The sequence below is a fragment of the Chelonoidis abingdonii genome, chromosome 17, assembly GCF_003597395.2.
Source record: "Chelonoidis abingdonii isolate Lonesome George chromosome 17, CheloAbing_2.0, whole genome shotgun sequence".
Taxonomy (NCBI): domain Eukaryota; kingdom Metazoa; phylum Chordata; order Testudines; family Testudinidae; genus Chelonoidis; species Chelonoidis abingdonii.
In genome coordinates, this window is record NC_133785.1 from 12,360,288 (window position 1) to 12,378,857 (window position 18,570).

Consider the following 18,570-nt stretch of genomic DNA (forward strand, 5'->3'; position numbering starts at 1 on the left):
GGGATGACCAAAAAAAAAGTGGAAAAAAAAGCCTTTCATTTCTTTCATGTATTATTTACTTTCCATAACTAAATAAATAAAATATTATATATTATGTACATTGCATCATATATGCTGTTGATTGGTTATTAATGACTATCGTTTCACATGTGTGGGTCCCAGCTGCTCCCTGCCCCCTCATTGAAGCAGGTGTGCAGGGTTACTGTCCTGGAATTGCAGGGCAGCAGTGGACATGGGGCTGGTTGGAGGCAGGGCAGGGGCTGACTGGAGGTAGGGTCTGGCTGCAGGCAGGGCAAGGGGTGCAGGGAAAGTCACGCTCTGGCCGGAGCTCCAGCCAGGAGAGCGGGGCCGCTGGGCTTGCCGCGCTCCAGCAGGGAGAGCGGGGCTTGCCGCACTCTGGCTGGGGCTCCAGCCAGGAGAGCAGAGCAGCGGGGCTTGCCGCGCTCCAGCCGGGAGAGCGCGGCTTGCTGCGCTCCCACCTGCGCTTTGCTCAAGGGAGCGGGACCACAGAAGACCCCGGAGCAGATCGCAGCCAGGGACCCGGGGTAAGTTTAAAAAAGTCTAAGGCGCAGGGCCCGATTCCTGGGAATCGGGTGAATCGGCCTAAAGCCGGCCCTGCCCCAAACTGTTGTGCAAAGTGCTGTGTGCCAGATGTATGCTGCTCCTCCTGCTCAAAGGGCGCATTTCACAGTGGTGAAATACATGCAAGCTTTCTAACACACTTTGGGAACTTTGGAATGGAAAGCAATATATAAATGTAACTTTTTAAAAAAGCGTCCCCCCCAGATGCATGAAAATGGAAATGAGTGACATGAGATATCAAACCTTCCCCATCAGTAAAAAAACAAAAGAAAAGGGGAAACTGAATTCACCCTTGAAAAATAATTGAAGCCTCTCTGGGCAAAGTGAATTGATTAACTGTAACTTGGTGCATTAACATGTCATATTCAGCTTGGGACAGCAATCTAAAGAAAATAAAGACAGTTACATCTGCTGATTACACCACACAAATTTTTCAAATTTGGATTTTTCACCAAAATATTGAGAAGAGGGGAGGGAGCTGCCCAGCTGTGGAGATGGTTGAGATTTTGTTGTTTATTTTCAAGAAAAAGTGTCTATAACCCATAACATTTTCAAAATGTTTAAATAAAAAAAAATGACCTGTTTTACTGTATTTTTGACCAGCTCTATAGTATACTTGGTCCACTTTCTCCTTCATTGCTTCTGCTAACCTTTACTCTCCAATTTTCATCTCTCTCTAGCTGTGTCTGGACTACCCACTTTTAAACCCTGGTCTCCGTGTTAGTTTTGCACAGGGGCTCAGGCACTGCATAAAAGACAAAGAAAAATCAAGGCATAAACAACACTTAGGTCTTGCTTATACCAACACTGAAAAAACCAAAACCAAACAAACGAGCACCACACTAAATTCAGTAGTGAAGAGACAGCCTCTGACTGCTCCTTTAGCATCTCTGTAATGGTCCCTTTCCCCTCTTTTCCACCCTTCATCCCCTCCTCACATGGCCACCTCTGCTCCCAGAGCTTCAGCCTCCACACCAACGACAAATTTACCTCTCAACTCACACCCTTTCCCCTCTTGTACCTTCAGCTGTTCCTGGTCCTCCTAGGAGTCTTGCTAGAATCTTAAACTCACTCTCTCTAAATCTCTCTTCTCCTTGACCTATTTGCTACATTTCTGTATCAAACTTACCTATGCAGGTCAGTCCTTCTCCACAACCAACACTGACAGCTCCACTGGTCTTCACCTCTCATACACCTGCAACCTCTTCCCACCCACATTTCTCCAAAATGCTGTTGCTAAAGCTATCTCTGTTTCCCACTGCTCTGATCATGTCACCTTCCTTCATGAACTCCTTCACTGGCCTCCTATACATCAGGAGGTCAGAAATAGGAGCCTCACTCTGACTCCCACTTACATTTCTGATAGGATTTCCCTCTTTTGCTCTTCATGCACCACTATTCCCTTTCTCCTTTTTTCATCCTTTTCCAAAACTTAGGCCATGCCTACATTACAACAACCCAGCTACAGCGGTGCAGCTATGCCGCTGTTGTCCTACACCGACGGCCGAGGTTTTTCTGTCAACGCCGTTAATCCACCAGCTAGTATCATCTACACTGCGGATTAGGTCGACCAAACTAGGCTGCACAGGGCAGTACATTTTTCATAGCCCTGAGTGATGTAGCTAGGTAGACTGAATTTTTAGGTACAGACCAGGCCTCAGCGTCACACCTCCTCTCCTGTTATTCTATTTTCTATTTATCATTAAGCAACTCCTCTTGCCTCCTATAAGTCTCTTCCAGGACTTCCTACTTCGTTCTCATGAATCCTTCTTCCCCACCCCTTATATGAACTCTTTTCCCACGTCCTGTCTTGTCTATTTTGTTTTAGATTATAAAATCTTCAGGCTAGGGAATAAGGCTTACTTTCTCTGGCTGCATGCAGTGTGTGCGCACAAATTTATGATGCTATATGATTAACAACATCTCCATCCTTACCTCACTGTGTTGCAAATTGGCAAGCCTAAGCCTTTTCAGTTTCCTGGCAGGTGCATCAGAATATAAGTACTATTTCAGCTTGGTTTTTTGTGTATTTTTTTAAAAAGAAAAACCCCCTCAAACAATATGAATTAGATAAATAGTTTACCAGTTTATTTGAGAGGGGAAAAACAGAGGATAACAATACACAAAGGACTAATCAGCATTTTAGCTATAAATCCTACTGGGAAAGAGAAGTGCACCCATGACTTTGGGAATACTCCTCCCCATTACTTATGATGCTAAGGCAAGTGCTTATGGGAACTTGGAGGACTTGAACAATTGCCCTACTGTGTACTTAAAGAAGAGCACCATACAGTGCTGCTATAGGCACGGGTGCTTTGAGTTTAATAGCCAGCTTAATGGGCTACCATGGTGACAACGCTGGCACCTAAAAATAAACACTTGCTAGAAATCAAAACACCCTCCCCACAGACAAACTGCTATGAAAAGAGCAGGCTCCGTGCTTTTCAGCAACGTCTTTCCCATCTCCAGTTCCGTATTCTAATGTCAAGACAATACCCAGGAAACTGATTTTGAATCGGTAACGCTGCCATCTCTAGGGCTCAAGTAACTAAAGGACCCAAGACCACTGGGCAGGCACCTATGTGAGCTGGGCTACTGGGAGCCTTATGGGGGGAGTGTGACCATGATCTCACACTTCTATGAAGGCCCAGGGCAAACCTGAAGCTTTTGACCCTGAGGGGTTGCCTGACTTAGTCTGGGGTCTCAGGGCAAGGCAAAAGAGTCAGTGCTGCCTCCAGGAAGCAAACCCTTGGTTGATCCCTTAGCAGAAAGTGACCAAAAACAGCAACATTTTGAGAGCCCCAAGCACAGGGGCTTTTGCCCTCCCTGTTGAGATGTTCTGCCACAGCAGCTGTCTGGGAGGGTTCCCCAACCCTTGGCATTCCCTTTCCTCTCCGACTGCCCCAGGTCTTTGTTTCTGAAGCCATGCTCCAGCTCGAATGGTAAAAGCAACAGGAGGAAAAGCCCTGCTTCAGCAAATGGACCTGAAAGCCCTCTATATGACTTTCTAGCACTGCTGCTGGCTGGGGGAAGCGCTGCAGACTCATGCCACTAAAAAGGAGAGAATCCAAGGAATGGATCACACTGCAAATGCTGCTCCTACCTTAAGGTAGTGTCCTCTCCTTGTTGGAAATGCTGCTTAGAAAGAGAGAGAGAACGACAAAAATCTTGCCTGGTAAGCAAGCCCAGAGAGAGCCTTCTGAACACCTCCCTGCCCTTACAAAAGGCAGACAGTACTGCAGACAGCACATAAATATTGTCAACAGGGGGAGCTAATGTGCAGCCTAGCTGGGCGTGGCAGAAGACATAAAAGGGAATTGCTTCCTAGAGCATGAGTTGAAGCCTGAAAGCTTGCCCATCAGTACAGGGCTGATGTAGCACTGGATACTCACTGCACTTAGTGCCCTTTTCTCTCCCACATGACTGGGTTAATTCCTTAATACAACATTAACCTGCTACCCTACATCGCCTCCACAGTTTCTTTGTCCCAAAGGAGAAAAGGTTGATCTTAGGAAATAAACAAAACTGTCGTGTACAAAATGTTGCCCCTTTGCAAATATATTTTTATAAAACACTGTGACTCTCACAGGACAATACTTTTGGAAGAAAAAAAAAAATTGTCAGCATTAACCATCCAAAAAAAAAAAAAAAAAAAAAAAAGTAAACAAAACCTAGGTAGGATTAGGGGGAGCAAAGGGAGAAATCCCGCCAGGTAGCAGGATCAGGAAACTGCATTTTGTAGATTATCCTGCGGTTTGATATGCATTTTTTCTATATAGCACAGCCAAGCAGATGACTGATAATACAGAACAAAGCAACACGAAAAGCTTCCTTAGGAAAATAACCACCACTTTATGGTTTTAGAGGAATGAAGTTTGTTCGTACCTTCCTGATAATCCTGAATAAGAGAGTTTTGTTTTTCAAGCATAATTTTCTGCAGATTATATAGAGCCATGTCATTTTAGTACTTAAAATACTTTGATTTTTTTTAAACCCAGATACTGAAACAATACAGACAATTGTTTTGAGACTTTTTTTCTTCTTCAGTTTATATAACTGAGACATCTTTCCACGTTCCATGCTGTCCTCGGAAAGCACTACTCAATTATTTTTTGGCTCTTATCAACTGTACGTGGCTAATATGAGGTTGGAATAAACTGTTTTGCAATCTTACTGCTAAAATGACGAAGAGATGAAAGAAGAGAAAAAGGTGTGGTAATTACCAATTGTTCAGGAGGTTTCCCTCCAATGACTCCTCCAGGGCACAAGAGCTGCTGAGATAGCTAATTGAAGCACTTGAATTCACATCTGGTAACCACCCTATCAACCTGTCTCAACAGGACTGACTGAACTAGATAATTCAATGGAAAACTGTCAAAAACATTTGGATCTACTTCAGCAACTTCAGGTGTACCAGAGGTCATTTTCTCCTTAGCAAAACACTGATCACCTCCACATGAATGCTTATGAGAAGACAGTTTTACTGCACATCCCCTTTCGGACACAGCTTCTGCTGGCGACAACAGCATGCTGTAGATGTTCATTCTAGAACTTTAGACTGAAAATAAAGCGTAAATTTTTAACAATGAGAGTAATTAACCATTGGAACAATTTACCATGGTCACGGTGGATTCTCCATTACTAACAATTTTTAAATCAACCTTGGATATTTTTCTTAAAAATCTGTCTTGCGAATTATTCTGAGGAAGTTCTATGGCCTGTGTTACACAAGAGGTCAGACTAGATCAGTGGTTCCCAAACTTGTTCCGCCACTTGTGCAGGGAAAGCCCCTGACGGGCCAAGCTGCTGCTTCCAGCAGCTCCCATTGGCCTGGAGCAGCAAACTGCGGCCATTGGGAGCCGCGATCGGCTGAACCTGCAGATGCGGCAGGTACACAAACCAGCCCGGCCCCCCATGGAGTTTCCCTGAACAAGTGGCAGAACAAGTCTGGGAACCGTTGGACTAGATGATCACAATGGTCTCTTCTTTCCTTAGAATCTATTAATTATTTTAGGCATCCAATGTCAACAACATCCTGCTATGTTACATGACCACTAATATTGTCCAGTATAACTCAAGAGTGAGCTGCTAATCAGTCTCAGTACAACCACTTCCCTGTTCTGTTATTGAGGATAGACTGATCTTCCTTTTGTGTCGAGATTAAAAAAAAGACACCAGGTTGACAAGCATGGAAACTGAAGGCCTATATCCACACAATAGGTTACTGCATGGGTAGTGCTAGCTTCCCGACCAACCTTGCCAAATATATCACTTCTAAAAATGAGATTGCGATTCAGTCTCCTTGTTCATTAAATTCTCAACTTCTTGACAGTTTTGCTATATGGGCACCTCCACTAGGAAATGGACTGAAGCCATCTCAGATCTCATTGACAAAACACCCTCCTTCATGAGGTAACTAGTGACTACCACCCTGGACCAGATCTGAAATGAACAAAGAGGGAGCGAACAACGCTCTGTTCTATTAGAGATCTCGGGAGCCAGCCAATTCCTTTTAAAGAAATCTGTCTAATAGTAGTAAAGCAGAACTTCCCAAACATACACATTGAATGGGCCAAATCCTGCACAGGGACTCTTACAGAGGATGGGGGGAGAGGGGCAAATTGCAGCAATGTCTGTGACCTGGATAGCTCTCCTCCACAGTTGGTGTTAGCCAATGGATCTGTCTGTATAGTCATTTAGCAGTTAGCCATACCCCAATGCCTTCTATGTTGCTGCTTAGAGGGATAATTCACAGGGAATGGAGTCTCTTTGGATTACCGTCTGGTGTGTGTCTCTCTATGCAAATCTCAGGCAGTCCGTGCCTGCATGGTGAATGGAGTGGGAAGACTTTCCTCACCAATCTACAACTGCTAATGCATAATCTCCTCCAATTCTCCCCTATAATGGCTTTGAATAAACTCACTTGTATGTACTGTATCCATAATCTTTATAGAAAGAGAAGCCTGTATGTCTCTTCCCAGTTTCACTCAACCAAGTAGCAAAACGATTTAGCTATTCAACACACCGAAGAAGATGACAACAAAATAGGAATTGTTTGAAGTTCTGCCACTTCTTGACCCACTGCTTCGGAAAATGGTGAGTCTGTCAGGTTAGACATTTGCTGCATTTTGACTTGGCTCCAAATAAACTGGACAACTTGTGATAGCTCATACAACGTTGTTCATACGGGCTGCCTCAACATTACAGCTAACAATGGTAATTACAAGATAGTTTAAATTTAAAATGTGGTACAGAAGCATGCACCTTCACAGGAGGGGAATCCTAAAATATATTAGCCAGCTGGCCCAGATGTTTTCACTTTAACATTAAAGGCCTTGTGTTTTTTTCCTAGCAGAAGAAACAGCTGGGACTTAAAATGGGAAAAAGGGAAAAGCAATGAGATGACAGAGAGAAAATGACATACAACCACTCTTTTTAAAGCAGCATTATTCTTAAGTACTCAAACTCATCAGCAGGGGTCAAAAATTTTAGAATACACACATACTATAGCAAAATACGCTGTTCTGCAAACTTCAAAGATTTTTTTAAAAGTAGGATTACTCAGAGTTTAATTTATCCATTTAAAATTTATATAGTCAACCATGAAATTAAATTCTTTACATTATTCTCACAGCTGATTTCTAGTCAGATGTAGAAGGTAAAGAAATTCTCCAGATTTTCCCACTCCAAACACAGAAAACTTCAAACTTCCTTTTTTAAACAGAAGAAGTTCCCTGAGTTCCCATGAGTGATCTGATGTCATTGATTCCCTCTTTAGAGCTGCTCAGCTCTCTTGGAACAAATCTACAAAAAAAGTTTCCATCTCATGCAAACAGCGTGTGTGTATTGGGGAGGGACGGACCTGAATCAAGCTAAACAGCTTGTCTTAATGCAAGCATGACAACATTTTATTAATCAACATGATGCCTCCAAGCAAATCAGGTAGAGTTGTTTCAGCATGACAGTATAAAAAACATCAACTACAGCTGGTGACTCATTGATTTTGGATTGAAATCTGCCTATCAGCATGTTTTAAGGAACATTTGGAATTTCATTAAGTGCACAAAGCCCTGGCTGGTGGTGGGTTTTTTTTGGGGGGGTGGGGAGAGGGGGAGAAAGGGAAAGGATTTAAACTGATCTTAATGGTAAGAAATAAATACATGATAGCTTTGCATGTACTTGCAGAGAATGGAAGTACTGTAAAGCTGGAGTCAACATGGCTGGACTCCAGCTTTACAGTCCTGCGATCATAGCACACAATCAGCAATAGAAGAGAGTTAGATTATTCCTGTTCAATAACTTGTAGTAATTCATGCTGCAAATCCCTATGCTGTTATACTAAAAAGGCTCGGTATTGATGGATTCTGTTCTACTGTGCTGAAACAATTTTCCAGACGGACTCCATTTAAGATATCCCACTTCTGCATAATTTCTCCTGCCACATATTTTCCATGTATATGCCATTCAATTATAGAAAAGAGAAAGAAAACTAAACCAGGAGCCTCTGTAAATTGCTTAGCAATGTGAAATATATACCAGAGGTATCAGATAACTAATCTATATAGGAACTACCCCATCAGTCCAATATCCAAGGATTCAAAGGCAGGTGTAAGAAGTCTCATAATAAACAATTATGAAATAACGTCCCTGCAATTTATTGCTTTTAGACTTTTTTATCCGACCTAAATTTAAGGAAATGTTTGACAGCAGTGAACTTTAAATTCAAAATGTTACTGGTTTTACCTGCCTCCACACCTGTATGATTTTGTTTTTATTTGCACTATAGAAGAGTTCATAAATAATGGAACTGTTTGTTTAATAAGTTATACTTCGCTATTTTCTCTTTCCAGATAGCCCAGCACTATTAATATTGTGCAACCATAACACTAACGGAACATTATGATCAAGATTGAAATAAAAGGGTCAGATCTCTTGAGACAGCAATTCAAGTGACCTATGAAAAGCAGTCTGTTACCATGAGATAAATACAAACTTATAACTATAACACAAAGAAATCATATTAGGACCTTGACAGTAACCAAGTTCAAGATTTTCATCCCATGCATGTGTGTCTTTTCAAGTTAGGCTGCAGGAAGTTCTAAGTTAACTATAAACAAAGGGGCCAAATTCTGTCCCATCTCACACATTGATTTCACTGTAGAAGTTGCTGCCAAGGTGCAAACCAAGACAGAACCAAGTCAGGAGATCCTTTATGCGTGAGCTTAGCAATTTTCCTGTGTCTTAGCTGGATACAGTGCTTTCTTACAGTCCCAAGAGCGACACCCTGTCCTACTGGCAGCAGGATGAATACACTGAATACTGACCCAGGATGACTTCACAGGTATGAAGAAGAACACTGGGTGTCTGGCTAGTGAGTATTGCCCACATGCTCAGGGTTTAGCTGATCGCCATATTTGGGGTCAGGAAGGAATTTTCCTCCAGGGCAGATTGGCAGAAGCCCTGGGGGGTTTTCACCTTCCTCTGCAGCATGGGGCACGGGTCACTTGCTGGAAGATTCTCTGCACCTTTAAACCATGATTTGAGAACTTCAATGGCTCAGACACAGGTCTGATACAGGAGTGGGTGGGTGAGATTCTCTGGCCTGCGTTGTGCCAGAGGTCAGATTAGATGATCATAATGGTCCCCCCGACCTTAAAGTCTATGATTCTATGATTTCACAATGGGAGAAACAACGTGTTCTTATGATTCATGCTAAGATGCACAGCATCCATTCACCCTTACCTCTTTCAGTTCCTGTGCGACAGAATTAAGGCGTTCATTTTCAGACTGGGTGTTGGCAAGAACATTCCTCAGCTGCTTTAGCTCAGTCTGCAGCTCCATTACTTTTTTCATGTAGTACTCTTCTTTGGTAGCAGACTCCTGAATCAAAGTCTCCTCCCTGCTCTCTCCATCGGCTGCTACCTTCTTGTGGTTGGTATGAGCCTGCCCAAAAGCCTAGGATGGTCAGAAAAAAAAATGATATCTTTAATTAATTAACACATCGACCTTTGCATAAAAATTACTCCCATTTTAATAGTTCACAAACATTTCCACATTTCAGAACTGCTAAATAAATAAATAAATAAATAAATAAATAAATAATATTTTCTTGCACTTCAATCTCTCCATTCCAGGGCAGATCGTTAACTGAGGCAACCCGGCTTAGCTGCACTGACTTCAAAGGAGCTACACTGATGTATACCAGCTGAGGCTCTGGCTGTATGCAGATAAGGACTTGACCCTGTAATTGGAAACCGTTTTGCCCAAGCAAGGCCCCTGAAAATAGCAGGACAGGGCCCCAGTGGTGTTCCCAGTGACTTATTCATGCTGCATGAACAAATACACCTATAGAACCGCGGATACATTCACATACCTGAGGGACTATCTACTATATTTCACACAGCTTGAAATTCCAATGTTGATAGCTTACTCATCATTTTTGTGGCTGCCATTTTAGTCTAAATGCTATGCCAATAAATACATTTTGTACACTAGGAAAAACAACTAGTTTAGGGGGTTCCATTAAAATTTGGACTGGGTAACAGTTAAAATGGGCAATATCAAACAACGGCTCACTACAGTAATGAAGGATCTCCTTTTGAATGCCATCCATATTAGTAAAATCCACCGCCTTCACACAGCATGAGCACAGGTACTCAAAACAGGGAGATAGTGGACAAGTTCTTAATTTGCTGTTGCCACAACAAGTGACTATTTCCTGGTTCAACTTCTAGCTCTGAAGAGACGATTGATATTTAACAACAAACACTGCAGTTTATCCAGGTTTTATGTCAAATTCTCTTGCCAACACTACCCATATTTGTGGTGTGGATCAGGATTCAGGGTCCCAAATCAGCAAAAGACTTGATGGGATTATGCACATGCTTAAAATTAAGCACCCGCTTACATCTCATTGACGAATGGCACTGAAGCAGGTTTTCAAGCACTCTACAGAATCAAGACTTTAGTCTCTAGCTAGACAAGATATCTCTATGTGATGATCAGATACAGTACTTCTATCTCCTCTCCCTTGTCCCCTTCCGCCCAAGGCATGGTATACAGTATAAGTGGTCAGGTCTAGCGCTGTGAAGATTGAATCATGGAAAACAGATTTTACACTAACAGGCTGTTCCGTTTCTCAGCTTTCATTAGCGATGGGAAAAGCATCTCTCAGCAAAATTCTCCTTTGAGATGTAAGCACGTAGGTCTTATCGACTCAGTGAGCAATGGATGGCAGAACCTGTTTTTAGAGCCCAGTCAATTGCTTTCACTAAAATACATTATAAAGCAAAGGGTTTCTTAACCATTTAAGTAGGTATATACTGGTAACAATCTGCCTGACAGATGGACTGGAGTCAATGAGATTAATGAATGCTATCTTTAAATTACTGTACGTGTTTGTGTGCCAGTCCACTCCAAGATGAATTTGGGGCTTGCAGGTGCCAGCAGAGTTTTCAGGGTGCCAGTCTCCATAAGGCAGGTTTTTTACAGCTAATATTAATATTATGCTTTAAGCTAAGTCAAGGACAAACTAGCATCTCCTTTCCAAAGGAAACTCCTTGTCGAGTCAACTGTAAATTTTCTCCATTAACCATGTTTTCTTCTGCTCTTCGAATGTATCCTATCATCACAAAAGGAAATTTGCTTCCTATATATAAGTAGGTTTCAGCATTTTATTCTTCTGCATATTAGATAGGAAGCATTTACTGATACAGTACTTATTGACTACACCAGGGCTGAAACAGATGATTGATAATGTCTGCCCTGTCCAGTATTAAAGGCACCCACTTACTGCTCTTATCAGAGTGAATTCGATTTCAGATAAGCAAATCAGAGAGCAGCTGACATATATCCACTGAGGAAATTCTGGCCTGATTCATTCAGCCAACCCAAGGGAAATTAAAAAGCGTCACATTTCAGACAGAAAGTAAAGCACCATCTGTGCAAGTCGTTGTCAAATGAGTTTCAACTGTATAAAGCAGCTTAAAAGCCTAATACCTCAGATCTCCATAAGTGTGAGGGATGGCCAAAAAAAATATATATAAGCTGCTTCTCCTCAACACACTGACATTCCCCCCCCCCAAGAATTAAAATCAGTCTGTTATGAACCTGCATTTATTGTAAGTCTACAATATGGAGAAAAAGAGGGTCTGACATCCACTAGTAAAATCCACCAGTAAAATCAACTGTTTTCAATATGGTAGGCTTTTCTTACCAGTAGGCTGCAAACACTAAGCAGGTTACAACAACTTAAACCCATTTCTGATCATCCATTAAAAAAAAAATCTAAGCAAAATTAAAACAAATTATTTAGTAAATTATCTAGAGAGAAATTCTTGAGAGCAATGACTAGTTTACATTTAATCCTTTGGACACAGATGTCAAGTTTAGGATTTCTTGTAGGAGTTAATGACTCTCCCGTGCAATGAAGTATTTTCATCATCACTTCACTGGTGCAAATACAACCTATGGCCAAGATCACAGGAACATAGCGATTGCCATACTGCATCAGATCAGTGGTCCTTTTAGTCCGGTATTCTGTCTCCAACAGTCGCCTGTGCCAGATACTTCAGAAGAAGGTGCAAGACACCTCCTAATCTCTAGTAGTTGTGAGATTGGCTTAAACCCTGAAGCATGAGGCTTAATATCTCTTCCAAAACGTATACTGTCAATGATTATAACTCTGGATATTGTTGTTATCCACATAACATATACTAACTCTTTTAGAATCTTGCTCTCTTTATGGTCTCCATGATGGCATTCTGTGGCAATGAGTTCCACCGTTTAATCACACGTTGTGTGAAAAATATTTTTCATTTAATAAATTCAAATTTGCCATTTTTTAATTCCATTGACTGTCCCCTTGTTCTTGTGTTATATGAGAGAGAGAGAGAGAGAGAGAGAGAACAGAAGTTCCTGATCTACCTTCTCAAAACCTTTGTTGTTTTATATGCTTCTACCATTTTCACTCTTGTTCATCTCCTTTCCAAGGTAAACTATCTCAATCTTTTCAATCTCTCTTCGTATAAGAGTTTTCCCATTCCCCTGATTATTCTGAGCGCTTTCTCTGGGCCTTCCCTTAATTCTGCAGTATCACGCAATATGTTGTTATAAATTGTGACAAACAAAATCTGTTCACATGGACTGATTGCAGAATTGTGACTGAAGTCAACAGTGACTAAAGTCCCAGTCCCACAATTTATCCTGTGCCAAGTCCCAGTGAAGACCCACATGCATCACATTGCAAGATAAAGACCTAAAAAAGACTTAATTGTCCTTGTCATCCAACGGCTGTAGGATGCCCTGTCTGAAGGAGGTTAGTGGTTTCTGCAGAGTGAATAGATAATCCCATCACAAAGCCAACCATCACAACAGACCCCCTTATTGGTGACTTGAGCAGGAATCAAAGGTTGTTTGGGGAAGGAGATTTAACTACTTCCTAAAGTCTAGGTCCTAAATTCTGGTCCATCCAGAATAAGGTTGAGGCAGGGCACTGTGGTAAATACATGCAGCTACTATCCAAGATGCACTTATTGCATACACTTACTATATACCGGTACTAGAAGCCTTTACTCACAAAGCTGTTAGTCTGGTACCTTTCTCTAATACTAAAGATGCCTAAAAGGAAAAAAAAATTGAGAGTTCTCCCATTTTTAACCAGTCTCACCGCACCTCTCTTCTACTTAATAGTGGGGATCCCATATGTTCATGTTACAACTAACTATTTACATACTGTAATAGGCAACATGGAATGGGAAATTTTATTTTAACCCAGATGTCCATAAAATGTAATTACCATTCATGGCTGTGGTCCAGGTCTGTCTTAAAAATCATACGTTATGAGAAAAACAGGTTTTAGTAACATGCATGAAACCCATGAACATTAAAGCACCATTAAAACCAGTAGTGTTCACAGCCTCCTTTTAATTTCTTTGCCATTTAGACGCAAGAATCAGTGGAGGGATGGGGAGAATTCAGAGTTGATTAAGTAATGCTTCTCTTACTCCTCTACTGAATGCTTATTTTGCCTTTGCCTACTAAATTACCTGGTTATTGTGCTGTGATTTCCCTGAGGCTTTTAAGAAAAAAGTGGAGGTAAACATCTAAGTGCTAACTGCACAAAGAAATATCATGGGGCAAGTTTACCAGGGGGGGCTTTATGACCCGCAGGGCCCGATTCGAATACCCGGCGGTGGTCCAGGGCTTCAGCAGCATTTTGGCGGCAGGGGGTTCACTCCGGGTCTTTCGCGGCACCAAAGGACCCCTGCCCCCAAAATGTTGCCAAAGGCCCCCAGAGCAGGGCCCTTGCCAGTGAAATGCCACCCAAGACCACCCAGAGCGGGGCCCAATTCCAGGGAATCGGCCTAAAGCTGGCCCTGATGTCTACGCTACAGCTTATGTCAGCATAAACGGGCTGAATAAATCACCTCCTCTCACCCCCAAGCAACGTAAGTTAAATTGACTTAAGTGCCAGTGCGGACAGTGCTATGTTGGGGGGGAGCTACCGCCGCTCGTGGGGGCTGGAGGAGTTAAGCTGACAAGACAGCTCTCTCCCATTGGCTTAGAGTGGCTACAATAGCAGAGCTTGCAGCAGCAAGCTGCATCGGCGCAGCTGTGCCGCTGTAAAGTCTCTAGTGTGGCAGGAGCCTAGAACAGGAAGGAGGCCAGTTATAAAGGGATCATTATAGAAGAGCATTTTTAAGTGTAATTAAAATGCAACCCTGACCAAATAATTCAAAATTGAAGGTATGTGACTATTATGCGGTCATGCAATTCAAGAGGATATCATAATGCATACACACAAGGAGGCTGAGTTAAGGTTGCCCAGCCAACTTTAATTCTGCCATTTCCTAACTTTTGAGTGCTTGAGTTTGCAATCTTAATAAATGTTCTTTTCACTCAGTTTGTGTGTGTGTGTGTGTGTGTGTGAGAGATATATATTAAATTTATACACCGATAGAGAGACATGCACACTTTTTCCTGCATGTTAGTGTAGCAAGCTACCAAAATCCATACAGGTTTTGGTGGATGGTAACACTAAATTCTGAGAGATAGCAACATTAAAAGGACTACCAGAGCTCTCTCTGGCCTGTCCTTCCCACTCTTCTTTTCCAGGATGAAGTCAGCAGTAGGTGTCAAAAGTGTTCTTTACCTATATTGCCAGATGTAGGTGTTACCAGCTACATAAGCAAAGCACTTCCATATATCAGTATAGTGCTACTATTTCTTGCCATCTGTATGCCTCTGAACTGTTCCTAACTATGGAAGGATGTTTTACCTAGACCCACATATACTTCTGTCCCAGACAAATCTGTTTATTTCCTCCTAGCTTACATTACAAATAAGGAACATTTTACTCGTGAAATTGAGGCTGTCATCATAATATCACATGAAACAAAACTCCTTCTGCACATATGATTGCAAACTTCCCGAATTATTACAGTTCTGAACCCTCTGGATTGCATCTTTAAATGACTATTTGAACTCCAGGAGGTTGAATGCTATGGACAATTGCCCTTCAGACTCAAGGAGAAAATCATCAACCAACTGCAGTCTGGGAAAGCAGCACACTACCAATCAGTAAGCGTGGTGGGTATTTAGTCCCACGAAGGTTTCTGAGTCTCCCACCATGACCACCATACATTAGCTGCACTTCAAGAATAAAACACTGAAGGCACACATAGAATTTTATATGAAGTGATTGAAAAAATAATAAATCAAATTACAGTTACCAATTTTACCATCCTCTCTCCTAATAGCTGAAAGCATAATACTAAAAATTAGCTAAACTCATTTTGAAAGATTAACCATAACTATTTTACTGCGCCCAGTAATATGGAAGTTCAGAAGGGAAAAAGGACTTTGATATTTTTATTTGCTTAATAACAGCTGATGCTTCATCTCACTGCTGGTGGCAGCTATTTTGCTGAAATGAGCAACACAGGATTTACCGTAGCTCGTCTAGTCCGGTATCATTTGTGGCACTAATATTTTGGGAGGCAGCCCAGAACAAGAGAGACAGTAAAAATGGCTTCTTGTTTTAACACTCAGCAAGGGGGGAGGCGGAAGTGGCGGAGCGTAAATTCTCCTCTACTCCGCAGCCCCAGGCTTTGGATAACCATTTCTTTACACCAGTACAAGGAAGGTAAAATGCTACCAAAGTCAGAATTCTGCAGGCATGGCAGTGGTACCATGTTACACCCACATTTTGTTGGTGAAAAATGACTACGCTAGATGCCAGGCAGTGGAGAAACAAGTGCCCAATGCTTTAAAAATATTCAGTGTTGTTTTAAGTATGAGCAAAGTAGGCTTGAAAGCGAGACACACAGCTAGCCAATATCACATGATGCCTCTTTTCGACAACATGATCATCAGCATCTATTGCTACAAACAAAAAAATCTCTCATGCATATAGCTTCTCCTTTCTAACTTCCCCAACTCTTAAAAAAAAAAACAAAAAACACTTGTGTTTTGTTCTGAGCCGGGTCCAAGTCACAAAATTCAGATCCACACCTCCTACAAGTTTAGGGTGTTCAGAGCCTTTCCATGCTTCCATCTTAATAGTAATGGACTGTAACGGTGAATTACTTTATCAGGTTTGGCAAACATCAATACAACACAAATCAGTGAAGTACAATAAATCTGGACACAACAATTAGCAACAGCGCAAGAAAGAAAATCCTGTCATCCGCAGTCTAAACCTACATCATAATAAACCAACACTTTTACTGAAAACCTATATAGTGTCTTCTATCCAAGAATCTCAAGTACCTTAAAACCATTAGTGAAGTCAGCCTCACAACACCCAGTTGAGGTAGGTAAATAATACTGCTATCCTTATTTTTCAGATAAGGAGACAGAGGATGAGACTTCAGACTGGTTACACAAAGTCTGCAGCAGGCAGGAACAGAAAATGACCTCTCCCCCTCTCTCTCTTTCCCAACGCCCTCTTTTCAAGTGGGAAAAGAGGGCGGAGAGAAAGTCTGAGAAAGATGGAAGGAGTTCCCACAAGTGATGTTTTATGACTTCTCTCTCTTGCACATTTCACAGTTAATTCATGGTAGTAAGACCATCCTACCTTCTGAAATCTCAGATGGCTGGGCAGGGCTATGTGAAAGCAGAGCTACTCTTTAGGGAAGGACTTTCATGCGGGGGAAGGGATGGTGGAAATCAAAAAACTTACAGACTTACTGCTTGAACCTATTTATGGGCCTGAGCCAGAACATTCATGTCAGATGCACCAACATTCAAGTGTATTCAGAGATAGAGTTTTGATTTGAGCCCTGTCTCTAATTTACAATTCACATTTTCTTCCTATAGTTTTCCTGGCAATATTTGCTAATTAGAGATGTTTCTTTTTAAACTAAGGGCTCATTCATTCCCTTCCCAGCCCATCTTCTCTTTCTGCTTATTCTGCAGTAAAGTCAGAATGCTTAAATCGCAACTGACAGTTCATTTGTGCGGCCACAGATTGATACATAATTAGTACCTGGTTGCAGTATCAAGCTGAAAAAGAGAAATGGTCCAATCAGCTCCTGATGAAAGCCATGGACATTAGCAGAAGTTGGAGAAGACCAACCGTACAAGTACGATTCAATTCCCACTGTAGACAACACCAGTTTTTCCATGCACTTCAGTAAGAATTAGACCAAGCTTAAATAAATAAGCTCTTTTTCAAGTCTACATGTCTGAAACAATAGCAAACACAATACAGAAAGTGACTGACCAGTTGAAATAACATCTTCTATAAAATGAGCTCTCTTCTTTAATGTTTGCTCAATGCTGCTCTTTCTATACCAAACAAAAATATATACATATATATTCCCACCTCCCAATATATGCATCTGGTTGATACAGCTTGAATTAGGGTGTTCTTGTTATAGGGCCAGATTGTGGTCCCACTGAAGTCAAGAGGAGTTTTGCCATGGATGGCATGGGGAGCAGATGCAGGTTCAAAGCAAATACCTTCTATATTATCATCATTAAGTTAAGATGATTTGAGAAGGAGAGGAAGTAGATTATATAATGTTTGAGGATTAGAACTTCTCAGTTAAACCAAATTTCACTTTGGCTAAATTACTTATATTGGTAGATTCAAAAGGCATTTAAACACACACACACACACACACACACACACACACACGAAAACCCCACCACCACCACAATACTTTAAAATGCCCCAGAAACTTTACTGATGAAAACAAGGAGAGACATCTATTAGTTTACACTTTAAAGATAAAATGCAATAATATCATCCAGATTTATGTCATCCCTGGGCTAATTCAAAGCTCTCCACAATTGCTTAGAACTAGAAAAAGGAATTAGGACAGTAATGGGATGAAGTGGTCCCATGCCAAAAATGACAGGTTATACAAATCGCACCCAATTTCCAAAATACAAACTCATAAAAAGTGAAGTTTAATTGGTATTTTAAATCAACAAAGATCTAAAATCATCTGGGTTGTCATAACTATAAAGGGAAGGGTAACAACCCTCCTGTATACAATACTATAAAATCCCTCCTGGCCAGAGGCACCAAAATCCTTTTACTTGTAAAGGGTTAAGAAGCTCAGGTAACCTGGCTGACACGTGACCCAAAGGACCATTAAGGGGACAAGATACTTTCAAATCTTGGTGGAGGAAAGTCTTTTGTTTGTGCTCTTTGTTTTTGGGTGGTGTTTGCTCTTGGGACTAAGAGGGACCAGACGTCAATCCAGGCTCTCCAAATCTTTCTGAATCAGTCTCTCATGTTTCAAANAAAGGGTTAAGAAGCTCAGGTAACCTGGCTGATACCTGACCCAAAGGACCAATAAGGGGACAAGATACTTTCAAATCTTGATGGGGGGGGGGCTTTTGTTTGTGCTCTTTCTTTTGGTGGCTCTGGGCTCTTGGGATTAAGAGGGACCAGACATCAATCCATGTTCTCCTAATCTTTCTGAACAAGCTCAGTGAACCTGGCCGACCCCTGACCAAAGGACCAATCAGGGG

The 18,570-nt window shown here is 41.6% G+C and overlaps 1 protein-coding gene across 2 annotated transcripts in view; it reads right to left on the reverse strand.

Annotated features, from left to right (window-relative positions):
* Positions 1-18,570, reverse strand: part of BICD2 (BICD cargo adaptor 2) — a 151,331-nt gene that overhangs the window by 53,069 nt on the left and 79,692 nt on the right. For both annotated transcript variants that reach the window (XM_032804163.2, XM_032804164.2), the window contains exon 2: positions 9,325-9,537. In XM_032804163.2, coding sequence (XP_032660054.1) covers positions 9,325-9,537 — 213 coding nt within the window. The remainder of the gene's footprint in view (positions 1-9,324; positions 9,538-18,570) is intronic.